Source organism: Siphateles boraxobius, unplaced genomic scaffold, assembly GCF_051911475.1.
Source record: "Siphateles boraxobius isolate OS27281-9 unplaced genomic scaffold, OSU_SipBor_1 207, whole genome shotgun sequence".
NCBI classification, from domain to species: Eukaryota; Metazoa; Chordata; class Actinopteri; order Cypriniformes; family Leuciscidae; genus Siphateles; species Siphateles boraxobius.
This window is the reverse complement of record NW_027508819.1, coordinates 2,051,029-2,073,244: the sequence shown is the minus strand read 5'-3', so window position 1 is coordinate 2,073,244 and position 22,216 is coordinate 2,051,029. Positions and strand designations below refer to the sequence as shown.

General features: G+C 44.5%; 1 protein-coding gene across 3 annotated transcripts in view; it reads right to left on the bottom strand.

The window, feature by feature from the left end:
* Positions 1–22,216, bottom strand: part of jakmip1 (janus kinase and microtubule interacting protein 1) — an 85,737-nt gene that overhangs the window by 5,146 nt on the left and 58,375 nt on the right. For 2 of the 3 annotated variants that reach the window (XM_077237743.1, XM_077237744.1), the window contains exons 11-15: positions 20,360–20,443; positions 16,720–16,782; positions 16,511–16,609; positions 4,641–4,736; positions 48–101 (exon numbers count right to left, since the gene is read on the bottom strand). In XM_077237743.1, the coding sequence (XP_077093858.1) occupies positions 48–101; positions 4,641–4,736; positions 16,511–16,609; positions 16,720–16,782; positions 20,360–20,443 (396 nt within the window). The remainder of the gene's footprint in view (positions 1–47; positions 102–4,640; positions 4,737–16,510; positions 16,610–16,719; positions 16,783–20,359; positions 20,444–22,216) is intronic. The other variant, XM_077237745.1, reaches the window with a different exon arrangement.

The window sequence follows — 22,216 nt, the reverse complement described above, 5'->3', positions numbered from 1 at the left end:
TGTGAGAAACAGGAGTAACATGTGCACATATTAAAGTTGGTTCTTACCCCATTATCGCCAAGAATGTCAAGCTTTTTCATGAGGTCAGGAATGATGACATCCTAAACCAAACACATTTGAAGATGAGGCCATCATACAGTACGCTATCATACAGTACATGTATGCAAATGTGTGAGGTGTAAAATGTGTTGTATATTGTATATGAATGATTTTAATGTATAAAGGATAGAACTGTGACATCCTATGGATTATGGAGTATCAATGGATATAAACTTGTTTTGAACCGACACATTCATTCATAAGCACATGGCCCTCATTTACAAGTTGAAAGTATTACAAAAAACTGTGCATGCGGTCGTTTCCACGCAAAACGTGACATTTATCAATATGGACGTGAGCGGTGGCTAAGATCAAATCTCACGTCAGGTTTCAACTCGAGTACGCAAGATTTTGAGTTATCGTGTACTTGTGTGCAGCAATTGTTATGAGAGCAGACTGGGATAAAAACATATGAAGCCATATTCATCATTTAAAAATGTGTTGCTAATGGTAAAATATTCTATTGACAGTATGTCATATATCCTATCCATAACATTAATAAAGTATTTTCTTATCTTAAAAACTACTATAATAATTGTTTTTGATTATGAGGTTTACAGGTGTTTCTGATCTAAGTTAAATTTTCATCAAACATTACTTTTTCTTCTTGGGTTTGGCTTTGTTACATTTCTCCATGTCATAAACGTTTTGGTTACTAACGTAAACTTGGTTCCTTGAGATAACAGGAACGATCATTGCGTCAATTACTGATGCTAAAGAAAAACTTTTTTTCTATGAAATACTGAAACCTGATTGAATTGCGTCTGTGCAACTGTATAGACAAATGGCATTTCAGAGCGCTCAAATGGGCAGGGACATCGGCCTATATTAGCTGGTGCTGAAAGACATTGCATCAGAATATTTCAACTGAGGAGCAGCAAGCTTCGACTTGATAGCCACCGCAGTAGCAAGGCCATCATAGGCAATGCACTGAAACATTCCCTTTCAAAACGGTTCACTTGTATTGTGTCAGTTGCTGTCCAATCAATGCGTAGAACGGAAGAGCCATCCTGCAAGCCTAACCTGGGGTAAGCCATCAATCCACATTAGGAAGAACAACTTTGAGGTGAAACAAGAATTCACCCACTCATACCTCTGCACAGGCCTTCGAGGCTGAAGCCTTTGGAGCATGCCACAGATCCTGTCTCCCTGAACCAGTATATGGCTCCTATGGGTGGTTATCCTGAAGGGCAGGGACATCCAAGATATAGAACCAAGCAAAGGTAGTTGCAAAGCATAGGTAGATGGCAAGAACCCCTGTGCGGATTTTTCGTGCCGACTATCCAACAGGATAGTCTCTGCTTCGTATCTGGCAACCCCTTGGTGCGGCTTCCGAAGCACACAAAAAGCTGCTCTGACTGCCGGAATTGGCTAGAGATACACCTTAAGGGCCCGGACCAGACACAGTAGTTGCAATGACTTGTGCCCTGAACAGAATGGAGACCACCTTAGCACAGAGCCATGAGTTGGCTTAAGGACGACTTTACAGTAATTTGGTCGAAAGGGTGGACTTAAGCGGAAAGGGGCAGCAGTTCAGCCATCTGTAGAGGCTCTAAAGGGGGGCCTTAGAGAGCCCAGAGGACCGTACACAGATCCCAGGTCAGAACTGCATGGAGGCAAGGAACATCCATCCATGCTCAAGGTATATGAGGTGGCCACATACCACGCCCCATTTGCTGGCCAATCAGTAAGGAAGAATAACGTTGCCGCGATGGCTGCCACATACACCATGAGCGTGGATGGGGTGTGTCCCTTATCCAGCAGCTCCTGCAAGAAGGTCAATATTGATGCAACATCACAAGAAAAAGGGTCTACATTCTGGACTGCACACCAGTCAGAAAAGACAAACCACTTGAGTGCATAAAGAAGCCTAGTAGAAGGTGCTCTCGCCTCTGAAATAGTGTTCATGACACTCCGAGTGAGGCGCGAAGGCTCCCATCAAGGGGCCATAGATGAAGGCTCCACAACTCGAGTTTGTGATAACCATATTGTCACCTTTGCTTGGGAAAGGATGTTCCTTCGCAGCAGGATTCCTTCCAAGGAGCTGATACCAGCTGCTGCACCATCCTGGGGAACCACAACTGGTTCTGCCAGAGTAGGGCCACCAGAAGCAATGATCATCTATCCTCAATGTTTTCGCTGATGACCTGAGGGATCAGAACTACTGGGGGAAAGCATACAGGCGCAGATTCAACCACGTATGGGCTACTAAAAGAATATTAGGCAGTGGGAGTTTTCCTCTGAGGCGAAGATGTCCACTTCTGTTTGCTTGAAGATACTCCAAATCATTGGAACCATCTAGGGGTGGAGTCTTCATTCCCCTGGAGATACACTGCTCCAGGACAGTATGTCTTCTCCCTGCTTCAGCCTGCCTGGCACATGCACTGCCCTCACCGAACAGTGGCTGTGCTGTGCCCACAGGAGGAGACGTCACTCCTTTGCAGGATGCACAATCCTTTCCATCTCAGGGGGAGAGAGCCACATCCATGCACTTCGTAAAGGTGTGTTGAGCCAGAGACAGACCATGGAGTTCGACCATTCCTCCATGTCAGAAGCCACCAATGACATGGTGTCATCAAAGTCCTCCTCAGAACCCCCAAAGGAAACCAAGCCACTGGCACCAGACGAGGGTCTACGCGAGAGAAAAGCACTGGGGAGTCCTCTCACTGAGGGGAGTGATGCAGGTGGGATCTGGGCTGACGTGAGCTCACTGGGTCCCGTTTGCTCGGCCCAACAAATCAGCTGTTTTTTCCTCAGCCTACTGATAGGAGGAAATGGAGGATGCACAAGGGGTGAGATCACTCTCTCTAAAGAACGTGATCTGCGAGCACGGCGAGGCGAGATCCATGCTCTCGCAGTGAGAGAAAACACTCGGTGAGTGTGACTTTGGCGTGGGCGCGGCCCAAGCAAGCTACGCACTCAGAGTGCTCGTCCAAGGGATGCAGGGGAGATTCTGATGAAATGGCATTCAGCGCCGACTTATATAGGCAGATAGCCTCACCCATTTAGGCACACTGAAATGCCATTTGTCTGTGCATTTGCACAGATGCGATTCAATCAGGTTTCAGCATTTCCCAGAAAAGGAATTGTCCGCAACTGATGCAATGTCTTTGAACATTTTCAAAAGGGAACTCTAGGGGCAAGTCTTCTTAGGCTGCATTTAAGTCCAATTTTTAGGCCCTTCCCTTGCCATCTTCTCTATATCTTGTTCACTCGGATGTACGTCATTGCTTACATTGCATGAGAGCCCACTAGTGGCGGAACACTTGAAATTAGTCTAAATGGAACACCCTAACCCCTAGATCACTGGAATCCGCAATGGAGCTCATTTATTATTTACAGTTTTTCCTTATGAATTTGTTTTAAGCACCATTCTATAGGCCTGTATGTATGCTTGGGCTGTTGGAGAAAATATAAAAAATGACACAAACGAAAATGATAATACCTGTACAATAAACTATAACAGTCAGCTTAAGGTAGCTACAAGTATTCTCCAATAACTCCAATAATAAGTTACTCCAATATCATACATTAGAGTTGTGTGGGGTGGGGGTAAATTAAGTGCGATCTGCTGTGATTTTACCAACGTGTTGCATTGTGGTCTATGGGTATATAGTATACATATTGTGTAGACTTGCTCCCTCAGTCAAAATCGAGGGGACCGAGTATCTATCCAAATAGACATACCTCGCCCACTTGAAGTTGAACGCACCTCAAAATGATGGCTGGATTCCCCCGAAGGGAAGTGCTTAGGGAAGCTCATGAGTGTTTGTCTAAAAGTGAAGTCATGGGCAATCCCATGAGGCCACGGGAGAGAATTTATGAATGGCAGTGAAGCAACACAACTGACTTCAACCATATTATTGATCTACTGTACTGATGATCTTTACAATGGATTTGAATCAACACTGAACTGACTTCAGCTGAACAACAGGCGAAATGCATTATTTTTCTGTTATCTCTGTAAAGCTGCTTTGAAACAATCTGTATTGTAAAAAGCGCTATATAAATAAAGGTGACTTGACTTGACTTGACATCTGAATTTCATTCATACTTCCCACATTCATACTATATAGAACATACTTTTTTTAACAGTCGTGAGGTAAGTTCAAATTCAAATGTAGTACCTACTCAGATAGTTAGCGATTTCGGATGTAGCGTGTGCATTTTTGGGCATGATATTTAAATGACAATTGTTTTCAACCACCACATTTATCAACATCTGATCATTCATATGATGGAATTGGCTGCAAAGGAATGTTTGAATAATCACATTTGTGATGTTTGATGAACCCAGTCGTAAGGTGATTTCTGCACTCATTTCTACGTTAGATTGATAAAATGAAAATGATTTCTATACTTAGTATATTTTAAAAGAAACACCTTGACATTAGTAATTTTGGCATTAAATGGTTATGCCAGTACATGTGTGTGTGTGTGTGTGTGTGTGTGTGTGTGTGTGTGTGTGTGTGTGTGTGTGTGTGTGTGTGTGTGTGTGTGTGTGTGTGTGTGTGTGTGTGTGTGTACAGGTGTGTTTTTACCTTGACACCCTCTTGTTGGCAGTGTAGCTGTAGGATACTGTTGTTTTCAGAGGCAGAGATTTGCAGGTTAAAGGCAGGAGAACGCCGTTCCCTCTCCTATTGGTTAAAAGAATAACTGGTGGTGAAATATACAGAGTCAACTTATTTCGGGCGTAATAGTATCTGTAGAGAAACTGTTGTTTTAAAGGGATAGTTAATTCAAAATTCTAATTCTGGAATTGTTCAACCAAAAATAAAACATTCCCTTTCAAGAGAACTCGCGTTGAGTCGAGATGACACTGGGAACTCTCTGTGTGATTGCGTCGTGAAACACTTGTGAAATCAGTCCAATGTTGTATAGCCGGGTTATGTCATGGCAGGAAGCTACAAAGCGCACCCAGACCAAACATTGTCAGCTTCTGTGTCTTCAGCAAGTGCTCTGTGTGAAACTTTTTCTGTCTATTTATTGTTGTTTGTCCACAAGCATAATATATATATAGACAAGGTATTATGGCGAGCAAACAGCATTTTGGATCGTGTGTTCCCCCGTGCCCTCGCTTCATTACGAGTGGGGACACGATTTATGTGTTGTTTGTTTGGGAGTAGAGCATGCTCGGTCAGCTCTAGTAAAAGGGGGCTGACAGTGTTAATACATAAATTCAAAATACACAAAATACAGCAGACGGGAATTTCCCTTTCTCCCTTTCTCTTATGATTGTGTGCAAACTATTTATGTGTTTGTAGACTATTATTTATGGTTATTTTTGTGTTTGAGATTATAATATGAATTTAATTTTGAGAAATTAAATTAAATATTTGTCTGGCTTTGAAAGTAGGTTTTGATGTCTGTATTAATACACTATATTCAACCTTTAAGACCGTTTCTACTTGTCTGGTTGATATTTGTCTGCATTTAAATTTTGAGAAAATTAAATATTATGTCCCCATCCAATATTTGTGGAGTTAGATGTTGGTATTAATATACTATTCAGCATTTCATCCAGACCGTGTTTACTTGTCTGGATGATCATTGGCTGCATTTAATTCTGAGGAAATAAATTGTGAAATTCCTGGGGGGAAATAAATAACACCTCATTATACGGTGCCCATCTCCCTTCGGTGCCCTCAGGGGCCGTTCTGCCAACCCCATCCCCTTGTGTGTTTCAGGGCGCAACGGTCTCCAGTGAGTTCTCGTCTCAGGCGAGCTATTATCTCAGGGTCCGCCCGGATTTTCCCACTGGGATTTTTGCCCCCTACGAGGAGGGTCTCAGAGCAATCACTTTGAATGTGCCCTGCCGGTGCGCTGCTTCTGGGCACCGAATTGGTCGCTTGAGTAATACCAGAGACCAGTCTCGAGAGGCTGGTTCTCGTAATTTCTGGGGGGAAGTGGTTAACACCTCACTATAAGGTGCCCATTTTCCTACGATGCCTTCGGGGGCCGTTCTGCCAACCCCACCACCTTGTGTGCATTGGGGCGCAGCGGTCTCCGATGAGCCCATATCTCTGTGTTCGCACGGAAACATAGTGGCACTGAGATGCTCGCCCCTCTGATGGAGGGTCTCAGAACAGTCAGTTCGGTTGTTCCCTGCCGGTTCACCGTACAGGGCACCAAATTGGTCGCTTGAGTAAGACTTAGACCAGTCTTGAGAGACTGGTTCTCTTAGTAGATTTTTTGGCAGCGTGGGAACTTTTGCCAAACATATCTCAACAGTAGCAGAGCGTCTTCTCTTTAGGTCCTCATGGGGTCGGGTTGGCTCTCTCAACCGCAGTCTTCAAGGGGTAAGACGGATCTGAGGACCATCATTATTTCCTAGAATGCTGTGGGGGAAAAGGTCCTGACGCTCGAGGGGTCAGGCCAACGAGGGCAGTCTCCCCCGAAGTAAAGCGGATAGCACCTCATTATACGGTGCCCGCTGCCCTTCGGTGCCCGCAGGGGACCATTATGCTAACAATGCAATAATGCACCTTGTGTGTTTCGGGACGCAGCGCTCAAATGTTTCTTGTTGGGTCCTGCAGATCATAGAAAAGGGTTATCAAAATACAGTTCGTGTCAAGCCCGCCCAGATTTATGGGGGTCCTATCCACAGTGGTGTGCCCTGTTAATGGAATAAGAAGTGAAAACTCTGCTGAAGAAAGGGGCCATAGAACATGTACCTCCCTCCAACAGGGAAACCGGGTTCTACCGTCTGTATTTCATAGTTCCAAAGAAGAATGCGGGGGTTGCGTCCCATTTCAGATCTGCGAGTGCTGAACGAGTCAGTCATGCAGCTAAAATTCTAAATGTCAACCTTGAGAAAAATCACGCCACAGATCAGACCCGAGGACTGGTTTGTCACGATAGATCTCAAGGACGCATACTTCCATATATCCATCCTTCCATATCACAAAAAGTTCCTGAGGTTTGCTTTCAGGGGCAAAACATGCCAATATCGAGTTCTTCCAATCGGCCTAGCACTATCACCCCACTCTATCATGAAATGTGTAGATGCAGCTCTGGCGCCTCTGCGACTGCAGGGTATTCGCATCATGAACTAAATCGACAATTGGTTGATTCTGGCTTAGTCGCATAAGTTGGGGGTTCGGCATCGAGATGTCGTTCTCGCCCACATGAAAGAGTTGGGGTTACGGCTAAACAGCAAATAGAGTGTGCTTTTTCCACTGGAGGACCACTTTTCTAGGCGTGGTTTGGGACTCAATGTCAATACAGGCATACCTCACCTGCACGCATAGAGTCCATTCTGTCGGCTGTGAAAATAATAAAGCTAGGTCAGTCACTCACTGTGAAACAGTTTCAGAGACTGTGGGGTCTGATGGCAACAGTGTCCAATGTGATACCTTCTGGCCTGTTGTACAAGAGAACCTTGCAGTGGTGGCTCAGGACCAAAGGGTTTTTCCCCGAGGGGCAACCCCTTTCGCATGATCAGGGTCACGCAGCGATGCTTACGTGCCCTAGTATTGGAAGAAGCCTTGGTTCTTGTCCCAGGGTCCTGTGCTGGGAGCTCCTTGTTGTCACGTAATGCTTATGACGGATGCTTCCATCGCGGGCTGGGGAGCGATCATGGACGGTCGCTCGGTGTATGGCGGCTTTGTAGCCTTGTATTAGGAGTATCCCTACAAGAGGTGTGTGATGCAGCGGGCTGTTCCTTTCGCACACAGTCGTCAGGTTTACAACCTAGTTTTGGGCTTCACCCCTGGGTCCCATGTGATTCTGCCTTTGTTGTCCTCGCCTGATTTCACACAAGACAGGCACTTGTCAGTATGGTGGCATATGGTTGGTATAGATGTTCCCACAGCGTCAATTTCGACGCAACTTGACGAAGAGGGAAGAGGGAACAGGACATTGCGTCACCCTGCCATACTTCTGGCTTGCCTGTGATTGACTTGCTTCAACCTAACAGAAGCTGACAATGTTTGGTCTGGGTGCGCTCTATAGCTTCCTGCCATGACGTCACCCGCCTATACGCCATTGGACTGATTTCACAAGTGCTTCACGACGCAATCACACAGTGAGTTTCCACAGCGTCAATCTCGACACAACGTCTGGTTCCCTCTTCAGGGAACCGAGGTTACATTCGTAACCGAGGTGTTCTTTCTTCAGCTGAACAAAAAAAAAGAGATTTTTATTTAAAAACATCCTGACAGCTCTTCAACACAGATACAGACACACACACACACACACACACACACACACACACACACACACACACACACACAAAAATATGTATATATATATATATATATATATAAAATTACAAAACAAAGTACATACAATGGATAGTGAAATAACGTCCTGGTCGCGTATACGGAGGACGTAGTCGACGGTCGACTGAATTGGGAGAGCCGTATCGTGGAAGAATACACATATGGGGTCACCGAAGGGACCGCAACATATGGACCCAGCCTAACACAGGTTCCACACTGCTTACGAGTGGTAGGCCTAACACCAGACGTTCCGCACGTCCGACGTCGGAGGGGTGTGGAGGAACTCAACAGGGTTCAATTTTAAGGGAACTCAACTGGAGTAGAAAGGTGCACGTATCCAGTCCATAGGAGGGGAATGGCGCAGCAAGCCGACACTTGAACCAGGCTCACGGTGAAACTGGCTTCATGAGAAGGGAGCCCACGGGAAGCAGCGGTTCAACTAGGTGTCGTCCAGCCCCCAACTCTAGAATCTGTTTAGCAAAGTATATCGTCAACGCCCAGGCGGAGCACTTTACACTCATCATAGAGGAGCTCAACACCTAAGTGGACATGTTGCATCTCGGACCTTTGCCGAAATGAAGGCAAGCACTAAGTGCAACTTTGCATGGAAACAGCCTTCCCTCTCTGCTGAATTCCAACAGATATTTGAAGAGCTGGTCTGAGGTCTATGACTTGCATTCTGTACACGTCCAAGCGAACGGACAGAGAAGCCAGGGCTGGATCTGCCTCCTCCAGGGCAGCGCTTGCAGGCTCACCACCTGCTCCTATTACGGGAGAGTTAGGAACCTTGGGCACCATCCGAGCCGGGGTCTCAGCTTGTGAGAGTTAGCCGGCCCAGACTCCAGGCACAATACGTTGACCGAAAGCGAGCAAGTCCCTACCCTCTAGTAGAGACCACACGAGCAGGAGAACTGATATAACAGAATTTTTAACTCACTGCCTGCAGTGGCTCAGGGGCGGTCTCTGCAGTGCAGTCGCACCAGGGACAAGGCCCAAGAGGATAAAGAGGGACACAAGGATTTACAAGACCTTGCTCCTCAGGAACCTGACGATCAGAACGTGCTTCTGCATACTTCTGCAACACGATGAGCGTCGTTTAAACACCGAGGCAACATCATTTTGAGGGTGAAGGAAAACAGCCTACTGCAACCCATTTTGCAGGAAAGAGAGCACTGAAGTGATCGAAAGCTTTCAGGATCTCCTCTGGAGAGAAGACGCACTCAACGACTAGGTTCCACTTCTAAAGGCGTAAGCACGCTACCCAATTCTAGGGGGTGCTCGCAGAAGTGATGGTAACTATCACATGTTCTTGTGATAGCCACCTGAACCTCCGCGTTCAGATGTAAGACCACCCGGAATCTCCGGGGGAAGAACGCGTGTGCCATCGTGCCCCGTCCCCGAAAGAGTTCTCAGGGGAAGTCAGGAAGGCTGTTGAAGGGAACCAGGTCTAGTTGGGCCAATAAGGGGCAACTATGAAGACCTGTTCCTCTCCTGACTTGGCACGTAGGTGCAAGCGACGGGCGCAAAAGACAGGAGCATTGCTCAACACAACATGTGAAGATCACTGGGCTTCAGGAGCATTTTCTGCTCAGCACTTGGGTGTGACAAGTTCACTGAGCTTCAGGAGCATTCCTGCTCAACACCTGAGTGTGATAAACTCACCGAGCTTCAGGAGCATTTCTGCTCAACACTTGAGTACGAAGAACCTCACTGAGCGACAGGAGCATTTCTGCTCAGCACTTGAGTGTGACAAGTTCACTGAACTTCAGGAGCATTCCTGCTCAACACCTGAGTGTGATAAACTCAGAGTTTCAGGAGCATTTCTGCTCAACACTTGAGTGCGAAGAATTTCACTGAACGACAGGAGCATTTCTGCTCAGCACTTGAGTGTGACAAGTTCACTGAGCTTCAGGAGCATTACTGCTCAACACCTGAGTGTGATAAACTCACTGAGCTTCAGGAGCATTTCTGCTCAACACTTGAGTGCGAGGAACTTCACTGAGCACCAGGAGCATTTCTGCTCAGCACTGCGTGTGATGAATTCACTGAGCTACCTGTGATGGACTCACTGAGCTACAGGAGCATTGCTGCTCAACACCTGAGTGCGATGAACTTCACTGAGTTTCAGGAGCAATTCTGCTCAACATGAAGAGTGATGATTTCACTGACTTGCAGGCGCCAGGCGACCATGAGTCGCAGTCACTTTTAGAAGGCTCACTGGGGTTAAAAGCATTTCTGCGGGCCCCTGGGGCAGCTGAGTCCCAGTGTTTGTCCAAGGGTAGTCCGCTCGGTTTACCCAAACACTGGCGGAAAAATAAAACCGGGGGGGCAACTGAGCGGTCCCGGAATGGTCATGACCCAGCCGGACCCAGGGGATGGAGTCTCCACTTGCCCTGGCTATAACTGTCGTGAGGCTCGATGGCGGCACGATTGAGTAAGCGGGAGGAGTGGAACAAGGCGCCCTCAGAAGCGTCTGACTCCAAGGAGGAGGTGACGGGTGAGTTTTTGACATGCAGGGGAAGCTTGCGCAACGGTCGCAATGTCTAACAACTCGAGGCACGAATGCCCGTGTAGTCGGGGGTCGCCCAGGCCCCCGTTAAAACACGCCCTTTGTACATGGCCCCTCTGTTGAAGAGGGTTTGGCAGCAGACCGGGATGAACTATAGTCACACAGGGTGAGCTGCTCTGCCACGGTCACCTCGGGACTCGATCGTGAAGCTAGCGCTGAAGCGGTCACATATGGAGGGAGCCAAAGGCTGCGACTACCATATACCCCAGGAGCCTCTGAAAGTTCTTTCAGTGGGACCCTTTCTCACTTCAACACCAGCCGAACACATTCTTATTGGAGAGACATGTTGGACCGAGTACCTCTCCAAAACTAGAAAAGAGATACTCAGCCCGTGGGCGAGATTACTCTCTTCCAGTTGACCTGAAGACCCAACGGGCTCTTGAGCACTCGAGGGGAAGGACACTGTACTGATACTCCACCCTTAGACGCAACACACAGGATGGCCTGCGGTGCGGGAGGTAGAGATCTGAAGCACGTGTCTTTCAGGTCAAAGCTGCAGACCAATCTTGGGCCAAGATGGTCACGACCCACCCCCTAGTAGCACGAAGAACGAGTTTACAACTGGCCTTCGTACCGGCTGGAGGAGCGGCTATATCAAATCCTTCGCCAGCAGGATAAGATAAGCACGCACAAGTCAGGAGCACTGCTCAACACTCGGTGTGATGAATATCACTGAATTTTCAGGAGCACGTCTGCTCAACACCTAATGTGATGACTATCACTGACTTGAGCGGGGTAGCCGAGCCTGAGGTGGGGCAGCAAAGTAGAGAGAGTGGTGTTAGTGTGCTGTGCAACACTTACCTGTCTCCACAAGCGGCAGGGGGCGCGTGAGAAGGCGGATGACCGGGTCCTCGAACGCACCAAGCTGCCTGCTGGCGACCAAGGGGGAGCTGAGGGGTGTAAGGCTATACAAGGTCACACCCGCCAGACTGGCCCTCTTGGGACCCAGGAACAGATGAAATTGCTCTCTCCTTGAAGTGTGGGTACCGCTTGCTCCGCTTTTTTTTTTTTTTTTTTTTTTAGGGAGCCAGCGGCGGAACAGACACACCCACAAACAAAGGCTCCACCCGGCCCTCACCCGGGGGGAGGGAGTGATTGTGCCACTCCAAGAGCATCTCATCCATTCCTGGGCGGCCCGCTCCGGAATGCTTTCGCTGTCGCTTGCCACCTGGCTTGGCAGCGCCTGGAGCGGGCTGGGCGTCTCTACTGCGGCCGGCTCCCTGCTGAGGCCTGGGTGGAGGCTGCTGCGGAGGGCCAGCAGGAGCGGCGGCCGGAGAACGCCCACGGCGACGAGCAGGCGGAGGAGCTGCCACCGGCGGCGGGTGGAGGCAGCAGCTGGCCACCGGGGCAGGATGTGCCGGATGACCTCCGTCTGCGCTTGAGCGGCAGAGAACTGTTTGATGCAGTTCTCCACCGCGTCGCCGACCAGCCCAACCTGGGAAATTGGGGAGACCAGGAACCGAACCTTGTCCGCATCCGCCATACCAACCAGGCTGAGCCAACGAAGGCGCTACTGGACCACCAAGGTGGACATCGCCAGACCGATCACGCACGCTACGACACCCGTACCCCGGAGGGTGAGGTCGGATGCAGTGCGGTGCTCACCTATGAGCGCACGGTCTGGATTACCCCCGTGCATGCCATGGGTGCCCTAGCCTGCAGCAACGCCATGGCACGCAAGAGGAAGGGGCTTGCCCACAGGCTTTGTAAGCTCTGCCCGTCGGAACAGACGAAACTCACAGGCCTTAGGGGGGAGACGAGGATCCCCCCAAAGGCAGCGGCCGCCGGACACAGGTGCACCTGTGTCGACAGACCGCTCCAATGGAGGGACACCTCGCAACCCTTCACCGTTCCTCCATCAAGGGTAATGAGGGGGAAAAGCTAGTCAGGCAGTTTCTGGCAGAGAAAGATGCTGTTCACCACCTGACAAGCTCTCCATGCATTTCGGGAAAGAAAGGCACTGGGGCGGCGAGCTGAGAACCAGCGCGGCCCGCCCCAAGATACCAAACTCCAGATTCCAACCGAGACTGAACGGGACACGGTGGAGGTTCCACTCGAGCCCGGCAGCCTCGGCGGCCCGTTTCAGCATAGCTGATAATTCTGGATCCGGCTCGGGCAACATTGAACTCCCGGAGGGAGACAATGCAGCCGAGTCATCATCTCTAGAAGTCAGCTCACCCTCCGATGCTGCAATCGGCGTCCTGTCCTCCAGGGGAGCCCCGAGTGAAATCGCTGGCCCACTCATTACAGATGGACCAGCAGACAACACAGGAGGCTCCAGTGGTTGCAGTGGAAGGGAGGAGTGAGGAGCCCACAGGGAATGGTTACTGGGCGGGACATCCAACACTATCCTCCGGTCACCCATCCCACACAACACCCGAGGGTGGGGCATGGTAATGGGGACTCGCTCTCCGCGAACGAAGGCGAGTCTCGCCCTCAACACTGCGACAGTCATGTTCCCACAGTGAAAACATGAGCTGTCCACAAAAGCTGTCTCAGCGTGCTGTAAGCCCAAACACGTGACACAACAGTTGTGACCATCAGAGAGAGACAGGGAACGACCGCACCCAGAAACGCACGGGCGGAATGACATCTTGAAAAAGACGCAAACGCACCCGTGTTGCTCTTTCAGAAAATAGGACCGTCACCAGTGCCGGAGCACACAGGGGAATGACCGCGGCAACACTGAACAGAGAACTGAAACAGTGAAGCACTCACTTTTCCGCCCTCTAACCAGCCATCAACACACACAAACATTTAGAAATTTGTTGCTGTTAAAACAGCAGTTGAGAGCTCAAAGCTTGCGATCAAAGTTCTCGACTGAAAGGGAACTTAAATTTTGGTCTTTTCATCACACAAAGCTATCATGTGACTTCAGGCGACTAGGAATATCAAGCACTTTTATGATAGGCCTGCTTTAATGGTGAGTCTTTCACCTTTTTTTAGAGCGTGCGCTTAATTGAATTGAATCTGCACTTGTACTGTGCTTCAAATCATAAATGTATATATTTTTTAAAACTGTTTAAAAAACTCACAGATATTACAGTATCATCACAGTATAAAATGTCACTCAAGTGCACTTAAAGAGAGCACACGTTCATGGCTATTTTTCTTTAACACACAAGTACGCTTTTTTTTAAATTGTATTTTGTAATAGTGTCATTTATATGTTTTCCTTAAAGTATGTCTAAATCATGTTTTAATAAACTTTTGTGATTGCACTTTTTCTGACTGACTAACATACTAAAGACAGACATGATTATAATTTGAACTGTACTGTTATTTGATATTACATTTAAAATTTATATTTAAAAATAGTATCTAAATATGGAAAATACAAATGACAATACAATGATTTTAGTCAACAATAAATGCTTGCCAGTACATTGAGCAGTAACTTTAACCTTAATTAAAATATATATATGAGGAACTATGGAATTACATATAAAGATGTACTTGATCAAAAAGCACTAAAACTAATTGCATTTAATTTAAATTTAAAATATAATACATTTTCATATAATTGTAAATAGCATGCAATTATCATAACATTCAGTTCACACTTAAGTATATTCCTTTAAATTATATCATTATTAAGAGTATTTAGTAATACGTAGTTTTCACAATGGCAGCTTCCATTTGCATAAAAAAGTGTCCAGGGTATTCTTCAAACATTCACTATCTTTTATCTAACAAAATAAAGAAAGGGATATGTGTTTGAAAGGGCATGGGGGTTATGGTGATATTTTTGGGAAGAATCCGTACAGGTTATTATAATATCACACCAAACACAATCAAACAACATTATGGAACAGAATCTGTGCAGATCCTATAAAATTAAATTTCCTATAAATATTGTTGAATATTGTAGGCTCTGTGACACTGGTTATGTTTCTCCACTGTAAGTCACTTTTTGATAAAAAGCATAAATAAATGTAAAAATGATTCCATTGTCACTGTCACCTGAGCTAACTATGATTAGAAGAGCCATAGAATATCTTACCAGACTAAGAATAGAAATTGTGACATGATGTTGAAAGACAAATGAAGGTATTCTGAAAATCTTTTCCTCAATAAAAGAAAAAGCAATGCTGTGAGATGTTGACGAGTAAATGATGAGAGAATGTTCATTTTTGGATGAACGATCGCTTTGAGCACACTTATATAATCCGATGTTTCAGCTAAAATACTGATAAAGAATAGCATGTCATTCGTGCAGTTAACCAGTATTCACTCAATTGTTCGTAGTAATTGTATGTAAAGTGCTCTTTCCTCTTGGTTTCTGCAGTGACTGTATGGGGTGATCAGGACACACACTAACACGGGGCTAGTTGTCACACACATGGTTTAAAACTTCCCACACACGCTAGCATGACGGAACTTAGTGTATTTACTAGTTACCATATCAATACTATATATGGAAAAGAATATACCAAAATGACGAAATCTTTGGAAGATATCACTGAACAATTATTTAACAATAGCAAAAGTAAATTTCACTATACGAAAAAAAAAGTTAATTTTTCATCTTTTTTTGTGTGTGTATATTTAAAATGAGACAAATCTGATCTTATTTTAATCTCATATCTGTTATTTAACAGTTGATATAGTTGTTTAATGCTGATCTAACAGCAGAAGACAGTCGCCGGGTTTAAACACCAGTTGCACAGGCGGGGCATGTTGTCACACTGCGTTACAATGAGCCCCTATCAGAACTATTCTATTCTATACTTTTATGAATTCTACTGAGAAAACACGAGAAAAAGGTCAATAAAGACTCAATGTTCAGAAATTATTCATTAATATTATTTTTTGAACTATTCTGTATAGCTGTGTTTTATTGTGTCCGTTGTTATAATAAAAAAAATATATATATTTTTTTATTATTATTAAAACATGCCATTATTTTATATAAAAAAGTTAATAATTGTATTTTAGTTTGTCTTGATTATTTTTTGATTAGATAATATTTTAATCTGTCATATGGTCATGTTACATTAAACCCCATCAATGGGGCATGTTGTCACATTTCACTTTCATTTCTTTCAGGGTAAATCAAGAAAAATAATTGTACTAGACGTGTGGGATAAGGAGGGAAAAAATAAATTCTCTAAACCCCAATTGGATTTACCCAAACTGTGAAAGTCAGAAAGTGTTAGTTTGTGCCCCGCTCTCCTCGACTGTACGTTTAATTCTGTAGTTAATAACATTCTCACAAATAACTCACATCACATGTATGATATACACATTTCACAAAAGATGCATGAAATTATTAAAGCATACAAAAACACTACATATTTTGGGATGATGATGTGCTGAATGAAATTTGACATAACCATTAAATAATAGTGAAATTGTGCATGTAAACAAAGGCTTGACGTCACACACACAAATAAAACACAACATGCGGGAGGTGCAGTCAAAAAGAAAAAGATTGATGAGGAGTTTCATTCAAATAACTTTTATTCCATTGAAACGTATATATTTAACAAAACAATGGTGATATAAATATACAGTTTTGAAAACATGAGCACATTCAGAGTGTGTGTGGGGACTATTGTGTGTAGACGTGAGCCGGGTTTGAGCGCTGATGATGCGGGAGCAAAACACACTCTCTTACTTCCAGCTCCAGGATCCTGAACTCAAGCAGCTCGTTCTGATCCAGCGTATCCCGAACCTCTGAGCGTAAGCGCGCTTCACACTGCTCCAGCGATGCTATCTACCACACACACACACACAGAGAGAGAGAGAGAGAGCGGACACACACCGGACCAGTGTTAGTGCTTGTGTTTGAGTGTGTGTGTGTGTTAGAGGAATCGACGGCTCTACCTTTTCTCTGAGCTCCTGGTTCATCCTGATGAGATTCTGCTTTTCCTCCGCCCACTTTGAGTCCTGCATCACACACACACACACACACACACACACACACACACCGCTACACATTACACTACTAATACTTCTCTAAAACTCCTATTCCTCCCTACACACTAATCACACACACACACACACTCTCATTCACTCGTGTCAATCACAGCACAACAAGTAATCAATCTGAAACAATCAGCTTATCAAAATAAACAGAGCGAACACACACACACACAGAAAATATAAAATGAGAAATGGCTGATTTATTAGGCCACATGCATTTCCATATCTTCCAGAAAAAGGAGCATGCGAGAGCAGCTGACCAATGACAGACATGCACTGGGAATCAACCAATCATTACACCACAGCGTCCACAAACTGTCCACAACAATAAAAGCCCATCCACTCACAGATTCTGTCCAATACAACATGTAAAGCTTGGCATGTCTAAAACACACCCTGATTTGTAGTTGTTTTGTCTTATTTATGTCTGTGATCTGAAGCCAGCGCTGGTTGAGATCCACAGTAATGAGGTTTTCTTGCAGAATCCCACAATGCAATGCATTTCCATCATCAGTTTGATGGATGAACTGGAAATAAAATAAACTTTGATTTTTGAACTTTTTTTTTTTTTTTTTGACAATGGATTAATATCCTACACTTTTATTACCGGAATGATGAATGGACATTAAACATGGAATATGATGAGGTCATGCAGAAGCAATGTTGCACGCTTGAATCATTTCTTATTTCTGATATACATACTATATTGAAAAGATCATGAAACGCTAAACTTTTCATTTTCGTTGCTCTTCATAGAATACAGTGTTAGCATCAGTAAGTTTTAACTGAGGCTTCAACTTTTTGGCTCTATTTTCGTCTTCCGGGGTTTAAAGTCAATCTCTCAGTACGTGTTTCTCACAGCTGTAGTCCATTGATGACGGATAATTAGCCAATGAGAAGACGCTCCTCTTAATTATTGATGAGACTGAGTGTTCTTATCCAATGAGAAGACGCTTATCTTAATTATTCATGAGACTGAGTGTTCTTATCCAATGAGAAGACGCTTATCTTAATTATTCATGAGACTGAGTGTTCTTACTCAATGAGAAGACGCTGCTCTTAATTATTCATGAGACTGAGTGTTCTTATCCAATGAGAAGACGCTGCTCTTAATTATTCATGAGACTGAGTGTTCTTATCCAATGAGAAGACGCTTATCTTAATTATTCATGAGACTGAGTGTTCTTATCCAATGAGAAGACGCTGCTCTTAATTATTCATGAGACTGAGTGTTCTTATCCAATGAGAAGACGCTGCTCTTAATTATTCATGAGACTGAGTGTTCTTATCCAATGAGAAGACGCTTCTATTAATTATTCATGAGACTGAGTGTCCTTAGCCAATGAGAAGACGCTCCTCTTAATTATTCATCTGACTGAGTGTTCTTATCCAATGAGAAGACACTCCTTTTAATTATTCATGAGACTGAATGTTCTTATCCAATGAGAAGACGCTGCTCTTAATTATTCATGAGACTGAGTGTTCTTATCCAATGAGAAGACGCTTCTCTTAATTATTCATGAGACTGAGTGTTCTTATCCAATGAGACAACGCTCAGTGTTCTTATCCAATGAGAAGACGGTTCTTTTAATGATAACTGTCAGCACGTGTTGCATGTGTGCGGAGTGTGAAAAACGCATTCATGGATCACGATTGAGGGTTTGTTTTGACTTTGTAAGAGTTTCTGAGTGGCATAAATTCTCCTACCGTTAGTCTTTAGAGGTCATTTATATAACGCCTCAAAGAATGCAACACTGCCTTCTTATACTATATGGTAACTATACTGGGAATCTGGCGGCGGCAGAGTTCGGCACAACACCGGGAGTAAAAACTCCAGTAATTCTCTCCATAAGTTATTCAACAAATACTTATAAACCTGCAAATGCAGACCTACAGTGAGTGTCAATCGATGCTATATGCTTTTGTTACATATATCTGTACATACATACATTTTATATATATATATATAAAATACTTAAATATGTGTGTGTGTGTTTATATATACAGAGCTTGCCCTCCCTATGCGCGAACTAAGCGCCTGCTTAGGGCCCCGCCGCCAGTAGGGGGCCCCCAAACTAAAGTCCGACCGTAGACCCTGACCGTGACCTGTAACTCGATGTTTGGTTATGTCTAAAGTGAAAGTAATTAGTTGCTTCTGTCAGTTTGTTAAAAGCGGGACAGCAGCCTAAAGTATACATGGAGAGTTAAAGGAATAGTTCACCCAAACATGATATTATTTACTCTCTCCATGTATCAGTTTCTTTCTTCTGCTGAACACAAAATAGGATATTTTGAAGAATGTGTGGAACCAAACTGTGTCAGGTCTCCATTGACTTCCATGTAGGAAAACAAAAAACAATGGAAATCAATGGGGTCTATCAACTGTTTAGTTACACACATTCATCAAAATATCTTCTTTTGTGTTCAGCAGAAGAAAGAAATTAATACATGGAAAGAGTAAATAATGACAGCATTTTCATGGGTGAACTACACCTTTAATGTTAATACATGTATTATTGTTATCTTATTACAGGTCCATCTCATTCTGATCTGTTCATTTTATGTCTTATTTAAGTATTTAATTTAATATTGTCCGTTTTGTAATCAAATTAATTTTTTATATAAGATGCTGTTTATCTAAAGTTATTTAGTTAATTGTTCTACACATTTGCAAGCAAATTTTTTTTTTGTTTTTTTTTTTACCAAAAGCAGGTTTGCTGGTTTATTTAGTAAACCACTTAGTACTGTAAGCCTTTGAATATTAAAGTGCAAAATAAGAGCTGGCCACTCTTGTGGGTTTGCTACTGATACAATGCTAAACCGTAAAGGGTAAAAACATGCCAGGCACACATTGATGTTAGCAACACAGCTACAACTAATAACATTGATAATGATTGTGTTTTGTAGTCTGCGAATAATCAAGTATTGACAATAGTCAATCATATTGGCGGCACCTTGGGCCCCCAAATAAAATCCTGCTTAGGGCCCTGTAAAGGATTGGGCCGGCCCTGTATATATACATGCATATTTTGCTTTAGACTGAAAGAAAAAAATATTGTTATATGTTTCTGGTTGGCTTGGTTAATACATCTCTATGTAAGAAAGTGATTGTATAAGATACTTCTGGACCACACTGCTCTCTGTATAGGGTTAATGAGCCTTCAGTAAGCTAGTACTCCATTATATGTGTGCCCTCGTCAAAGGTCAGGATGTGCACCGTTCTCAAATCTAGGGTTACGGCAGGCTGTGAAAAAAAAGTTTACAGTATAAAGAAGAGACGCTAAGCCAAAACAGCATCTTTACACAAACAGTGTTGATCGATCTGATTCAAATATACAGAATAAAACCTGTATAATTGTTGTTAACACAGAAGAGTCTTACATTGGACATGCAAACGTAAATATATTTGACAAAATTGCACTGGTCCTGTGGGTGAAGTCACATGATTTGGCACCATATCGTCTCAGTGTAGCGCCAGCACACAAGCATGGCAGTGAGAGAGACGAGCAGCGAGGCCCATGTGACCCTCGTTCTCCTTTACCTGCCCCTTCTCTGCCAGGCTCCGCTCCAGGTCATCGATCCGGGCCTGACAGCCAATCAGCTCCGCCTGCAGCTGCTCCCGTGTCTGACGGACAGAGCAAGAGCCAATCAGAGAGCCAGCCTCGGCCATGTACACTCTACACGGGCTGCTTTTCAAGTTCAAATCAATTACAAAATTTGGTAGGGAATTTTCTGAGGCAGGAGCTTTCGGCCATGCTTGCTACAATGCTGGCTGAGCGGCGTTTCAGTGTGGGAAGAGGAGATTCTGAAAAGGTTCAGTTAAACTGGATCTAAACATTGGAGTGACTGATGGAGATTTAAAGGGATAGTTCACCCAAAAATGAAATTTAGCCCATGATTTACTCACCCTCAAGTCATCCTAGGTGTATATGACATTCTTCTCTCAGACGAATACAATCAGTTATATTAAAAAATGTCCACATCGGCTCTCTTTACCCAGCATTTTGCTCGCTAATGTCCGGTCACTGGTCAATAAAATGGACGAACTTCGCCTGTGCATTACCTGCAATAAAAGAATGATGGACTCTAATATCATGGTTTTTACCGAAAAATGGCTGAATAATGGCATTCCAGACAGCGTTATTGAGTTAGCTGAACAAAAGCTAACTTCGTCTTCTCCGGCCAGACAGGACGGCAGAAGACTCCGGTAAGACCAGAGGCGGAGGCTTGTGCATTTATTTACATTTACATTTAGTCATTTAGCAGATGCTTTTATCCAAAGCGACTTACAACTGAGGACTAAAAACAAGTCAAGTCATTGTGAAGAGGCAAAAACAAAGCAAGAAGTGCTCAAAATACAAAGTTCAGCATTGCATTGCTCAGAGTAGCATAAGCCAGACAAGGGAGGATTTAAAGGACAAGGACATTTTTTATTGCTTACGGAAGAGATGAGTTTTCAGTTGTTTTTAAATTTATATAAATAAAGCTTGGTGCACGAACTCTGTTATCCCTGGAAGATACAGCTCACCTAACCTGGAATTTATTATGGTTAAATGTAGACCTTTTTATATGCCCAGAGAATTTACATCAACAACAGTTACTGCAGTATACATTCCACCGGACGCTACTGCTAAGCTTGCAATGAAAGAACTACATGCAACCATTAGCAAACAACGAACATATCACCCAGAGGCTGCTTTTATTGTTGCGGGTGACTTCAATCACTCCATCTTAAAGACTGTCCACCCCAGATTTTATCAGCATGTCTACTGCTACACCAGAGATAAAACCCTGGACCAGGTTTACACTAATGGTGCTTTTCCACTACACAGTACCGGCTCGACTCGACTCGACTCTCCTTTGTTTGGTTTTCCACTGTGTAAAAGTTGTACCTGTACCTGCTTTCGGGTACTTTTTTTCGTATCACCTCCGGCGAGGTTCTAAGCAGGCTGAGGCGCTACTAAAATGTGACGTGAAAACACTGCAGACTGCTGATTGGTCAGAGAGAATCGTCACTATTCACTGCGTCATCATTGCACGCGCCAGACGGAGCTATTTTTTTCAGCAGTGTTTCGTTTTGCTGCCCTCAGCCTCTCCTGAAACAACGTTTGTATTGCTGTGACAAATAGCCACATCCCGAGGATCAAACACAGCATAAAATCGATTTCCTACATTGTTCTGTGTGTATGTCGGTAGCAGGTGTGTGTCGCGTAGTTCCTGTGGCGTCGCTATGACGACCAGGTACTATTGTGGAGGTACTATCTGTAATGGAAAACGGAGCGAAAAGTGAGTCGAGGCGAGGCGAGTCGAGTTGAGCTGATACTGGTAATGGAAAACCGCCATAACATATCTGGAGCTTACAGAGCTACCCCTCCCCCATTTGGGTAAATAAGATCCT